Source organism: Chanos chanos, chromosome 3 (genome assembly GCF_902362185.1).
Source record: "Chanos chanos chromosome 3, fChaCha1.1, whole genome shotgun sequence".
Taxonomy (NCBI): domain Eukaryota; kingdom Metazoa; phylum Chordata; class Actinopteri; order Gonorynchiformes; family Chanidae; genus Chanos; species Chanos chanos.
The window spans coordinates 2,753,315-2,758,964 of record NC_044497.1 but is presented as its reverse complement, the minus strand read 5'-3'; the positions used below and the strand labels follow the sequence as shown (position 1 = coordinate 2,758,964).

General features: G+C 37.7%; 1 protein-coding gene across 1 annotated transcript; it reads left to right on the top strand.

Moving 5' to 3' along the window:
* The first annotated feature begins 4,267 nt into the window (after nucleotides 1-4,267).
* Nucleotides 4,268-5,021, top strand: LOC115808815 (bryoporin-like). Its single transcript, XM_030770304.1, has 2 exons — nucleotides 4,268-4,377; nucleotides 4,607-5,021. Exons 1-2 carry the CDS (start codon nucleotides 4,268-4,270, stop codon nucleotides 5,019-5,021), a joined length of 525 nt encoding a protein of 174 aa, XP_030626164.1.
* Nucleotides 5,022-5,650: the final 629 nt, after the last annotated feature.

The following is a 5,650-nucleotide window of genomic DNA, read 5'->3' as shown; positions in this document are numbered from 1 at the left end:
ACTTTAATAGTTTTAAGTTGATGGGGTCATATATAGTGATTTTGACGCTATGTCCAGATTCCAAAGCACAGACGTCTCACCACACTGTGGTTCAGAACGCCCATGTCACGTAACCATGGCTAAGCGATGCTTTGGTGCGTTTCACCCCTGAACTCTAGGAGACCAAGTGGAGCAAAACAGGCAAATAGGTCCCAAAGCTCTGCAGATAACTCAGTAGGTACAGAGTCATAATAGGTCACACTAGTCCATCTGACTGAATATGAAACTGAATCTGTATTACTTTTTAAAATGTGTACACAACCCATGGGGCAAAGTACAACAAAATAATGTTATTATTAATACAGACTTAAAGTACAATGATAAAGAACAGTCACTTTAACAGACAAAAACACATTGTTTCTAAAGTCTTTGTATACTGAGTGTGCCTGTGTTTGATATGGATCAAGGAACTAGGTTCATATAGTTGATTTTCCTAAAGCTGACTGATAAAATATTTTGCCTATCAGGAGGCTGAATTTATATTTGAACAGTTAAGAGGGAATTTATAATGAATCTTTAAGTCCTGTCATGAAGTCATAAATAACGGTGCACAGAAAAGAGAGCAGAGGATTGGTTGACAATAAAAAAAAGAGGAAGGATTCAAACCTGTTAGAAAGTGGTCATAGAACCTGTCAGTGGTCTAGTCATAAGAAGGATCATAGGTTCAAACTAAGGATGATACTGTTATTGTGTTATGCCTGAAGAAGGCACCTAACCACAACAAACTGAAGGAAGTTTTTACATCTGTCAAAAGGGCACACATAAGAATCAAGGTAGTTGCAAAGGGGAATATTCTAACATTTCAGTTTATATACAGAAACTTGCTATAACCTAACATATAATAAAAAGTAGATTAGAACCTTTTTGCAAGTCAGGTTTTTCATTTGGCACATGCCAAGGTACAGTGTACAGTAACAGAGAAATGAAGGTTGGCAGTAGGGCAGACTTTGCAAAATCCACAATAAAAAAGTATAATTTAAGAGATAACTCAGTAAGAGAAAAAAGAAAAGAAAAGAAAAGAAAAGAGCTAGATAATCAGTTGGAACATTAATTAATTTTAATAATAACAGTTAGGTTAGAATACCACCCTGAGGGATAAATGACTGAGATACCAACTTAGAGGAAAAGTCACATTTTGGCAGCGTCAGGTCAGTTCAATCAGGTCACAGATGCTGATTTGAGATTAAAAAGAAAAGAAAAGAAAAGGGATGATGATGCCTCTGTGAAAATGTGTTAAAACACAACTGATGTGAACAACAGGATAACATGTTGCATAGCATTAGTTTTTCCCCTTTAAACAGTTCTGCAACTCAAGACAAAACTGGCTGAGAAAAAGCAGGGTAACAACTACTTCCTGTTTTGTAAATGTTCTCTGAAAATGTTCTCCAACGCTGAGTCTAAGAACAGCTTTCAGTAGTGTTTGTGTTGTACTCATATTATAAAACTGAAAAATGACCCATGAATGGAGGGATCATGCTGCACAAACATCATGTGACTCTCAGTGCCATTTCACTGCTGTAGACTAGATAACAGTTAAGCAATATGAGTGATATGGAAACAACTTCTGGAGAAGGCAGTGGAGATAACAGTAGAGAATTAGAACAGTACAATAGGATTAGAAGAATTAGAAGCAACAACAGCCAAAATATTCTCTTGATTCATTTTGGTTTCACTTTCAGTACAGCGTTGGCTCAGATTTCACAGTTTATGCTCTGTGTCAGTTTCCTCCCCTTCCTTTTTTTTTTATCTGCACTGTGAGCTATAAAGGAAGAACCAGATCATACCCATCTCATTTATGCTAATTTCTGCTTATTTATTTTATATTACACATAAGGCACACTGTTCTTATAATCATGAGCCTTTGAATAACTTCAAGATCAGTAACTGGGTTGTTTTGAGATGTGTAAAAGAGCCTGCATTTGACATCATATGAAAGGCCTTGTAGAGGGAGGAGGATGGTTTTCAGTTACTGTGCTGACTTAATGTAGAAGAACCAAAACATATATCAATACATTTTAAATTATTTATCTTTGTAGAAACTGACAGATGGCATGTCGTTATGGCTCACAGTGTCAATAAGGCAAGAATAACAATAATAAGAGTGAGTATAATAAGAGTGAGTTATATTAAAGCCAAGCTATGAAGTAGCTACAAGGGACTGCCCCCAAAGGAGGAGTCAAACTCAATAAAAGGGGAGCTCTTGGAGATCATCAAGGGACATTAATTACAGAGAAAAAACGAACAAACGCTGACTATCCACACCTGCATTTAGGTGACAAAACCTAACACAACCAAATCAAACTCAGAAGATAAAGTGAGGGTGAGTTGATTCTGTGTGTGTGTTTGTGTGTGTGTGTGTGTGTGTGTGTGTGTGTGTGTGTGTGTGTGTGTGTGTGTGTGTGTGTGTGTATTTTTTTTTTTTTGTATTTGTAGAACCTATTCCATGCTTCTGAAAAATGTGACGCTCTGGGTGAACGTGTGGTCCAGAATCAAAGTTTTCATCTGAACCTGGTGTCATGTATTCTTTCTAACTAAAGAATTAGACCAGTTCAACTTTGCACAATAAACTGAGTGTATAAACATTGAAGAGACAGTTTCCAGCATCTAATTATTCTAGACACTTTGTATCAGTGCAGGAAGCTTATTTTATGAACATAGGTTGGGCAAGGCTGTTTTGCCCTATAGTTTCAAATGAGAGGAACTTTAGGTTAATCGGCTCTAAGCAGACATAAGGTAAGGACTCAGGTTGTCTACCAAATGAAGGATGTTGAGGAAAGTGAAGGTCCATCTTCAACAATACACTAGTCTCTTATGGACAGTTACAGTTTTCTGATGATAGCCCTTCAAATTGCTTCAAACCTTGAAAATGGAAACTGTGGCTTACTAAAAGGTTAGGATCAAAGGAATATCCTCAACATCCATGCACTGGGAGCACATATGATCAAGAAGCAGGCTATAAAGGGTTAATTCTTCAGCAGGATATAAACTTGGAATAACGGTGGGGCGGGAGGAGAAAAGACCTGAATAACTGACAAATCCTTCACTAGCCCAACACACAGCCCCTGTGTCCACTGCCATGTCATATATTATATCTGAAACTCTAACAGACACAATCAAAATAGCATGTGGCCAAAAGAAATTGACACCTGTTGCAACAAAGAGTCATGTTTTCATCTGTGTCCTCTGTGTAAAATGTATATTCATTTGATTCACTAATTAACCTTTTAAAAAGGAGTGATTATGGATTGAATGCAGATTCATCATATATGAACATATCAAAGATTAGGTTTTTGAAAGTGAATTTTGTAACTGTCTACAATGAAATGTAGTTATTTTAAATGTTGAGGATTTACTGATGAAGGCTGACTGACCTGAGGTCAGGTGGACAGAGGAGTCAGATGACTTTGGCTTACAGTAAAGAGCTTCTGGTGATTTGATGTCAGGACCAGAAACTCCACTCATACCACACTAGTAGAGGGCATGTCTAACATGTTGAAGTTGAAGAATAATTATAACTGTTGTAAGCCTGGGAGGACAAGTGGTCTTGCAGCTGAGGTTTTTGTGGCCGCCATGATAGAAACTATCGAATTGCTCCAGCAACAAGAATCATTTCTGCTGAGAGGTCTGAAGAAATGGGCATCTGTAAATAAAAGGCCAGAGAGACAGATGTAGCAGTGACCAGGAGAGTTAAAGGTACCTAAACCAAGGCCTCAGATGGTGATATTTTATGGAATACTCAATCCATGAATTTATAATGTCATTTAAAATATAATACATAAGATGTTATAAATTCTCATCAGTATGCTGAGATAGACAAACATGCATTAGCTGGCTGCATGTGTGTACTGATGTGATGTTGAGGGTGGTGTTGTAGGAAGGAGTGTCAGGGAAAGTATATAACACTGTGAACTGAGCCACAGAAAAGTGAATCATGGGAAGTGAGTGTCCAGAGCCTTGTATGAAAAGACATGTGGTTGACCATCAACTGGTGACTGGAGAATCTCTTGTTGCTTCCTTCCTCTTATTGCTATCTAAATAATGAGTATTCTTTAATAGTCTGAGTGAACAACGCCAGTGAGTGAATAAGGTGACACTGTCACATTCTTGCTGACCTGAAATGATTCCTTTAATATTCTACCCTGGAACTTTTCAATCTGCACCAGTTAATGTGTGTGTGTGTGTTTCTGTCTGTCTCGTTTTCTTGTAGGAAAGAAGTAAATACTGGAAAATGGAATCTAATTCTCTGACTGTTAGTAGAGCTGTCGCCGAGCTCTCCGATCGCAGTTGCACCATAGAAATTAAGAATGGCAGCAGTGTCTACTCACTTGTCAACCCCAAGTAAGCCTGCACTTAAGTTTCAATCTCTACTATTAAATTAGGACTAAGTCAGGCCTACCTAAGAGTTTAAAGGCACTTTTTATTGATGATTATGTAAGTGATCATTGTAACGTGAACATAATATTTTCATTACACTCATTTCTACATGCATATTTAAACCAATTTAATGTTTAAAGGAGATGATAGCAGACACATATTTCATTTAACTAAATGGTATTTATTTATTTAGAACCTGGATGCACAGTGGCTACATCAGCAAACCTCCCCCACCCACTGTGCACGTCAACACAACGGCGGCGTGTGCCTTCTCTAAGACAGCGGTTGGTGCCAGAGGGGCTGTAGGTGTTCTGACTTACGAGCTGTTGAAGAGTAAAAGTTACACTGATAAGATGATGGCCATCATGTTCTCTGTGCCTTTTGACTACAGCCTCTACGAGAACTGGCTGGCAGTGGGTGTTTTTGAACACATTCGACCATGTGACAAATCGCTCTACAATCTCATGTACTATCATTTAGAGCCTGCATTCATTCGTGCCAAGGCCACAGACCCTATAAAGAACACATGGGGTTCAGTGGAGATCAGAGCAAGCATGAGCAATGCAAGCTCAGCTATTGTTCAGGTTGAGATCTATGATAAGTGCTAAATCAATTATAAAACGTCTTGATAAGAAATTGTGTGTAATCCCAGATTATGTGACTTGCTTTCACCATTATCACAGAGGAAAAGGTATTGGTAATTACAAATGTATTTTTCATCCTACCAATTCTGTAATGCTGACTTCTGAAACACTGGTTAAAGTTAAACATGTGATTTGCACTTGTTTTTTCCTGGTCATTATGAAAACCTGTCAACACACGATTAGTTATGTTTTAAACAGCATTTCATCTCAAGCTCTTTTTTGAGATTGGATTTGAATTTCAGTGAGATTCGCAAAACATAAACCTGTCACATGAAATAACATTCACCTACCACATGTATGTGTCCAGCTACTTAGAAGTTAGAACATGGATGTCATTTAAGTTCATTTTTCAAGGGTAACAATGAGCAAACATTTTTTTAATACTGTTAAACTGAATACATCTCACATAAGGACGTATGGTATAAATGAGAATCATGAGTTCTTTTTGTTCATATCAGAGTAATCTCTGTGAAACCCAGTGTGACGACAGTACATAGTATGCCGATTGAGTTCCTTCTAATTCCCAGGATCCAGTATTACCTGAGGGTCTACATTATGCATGTCAAGATATATTTGTTCTGTTTTAACATGAA

Bases quoted from the DNA above. Each gene is read 5' to 3' on its own strand.
- LOC115808815 (XM_030770304.1), top strand. From the start codon at position 4,268: ATGGAATCTAATTCTCTGACTGTTAGTAGAGCTGTCGCCGAGCTCTCC. The intron at 4,378-4,606 runs GTAAGCCTGCAC...TTATTTATTTAG, and splicing joins TACTCACTTGTCAACCCCAA to AACCTGGATGCACAGTGGCT.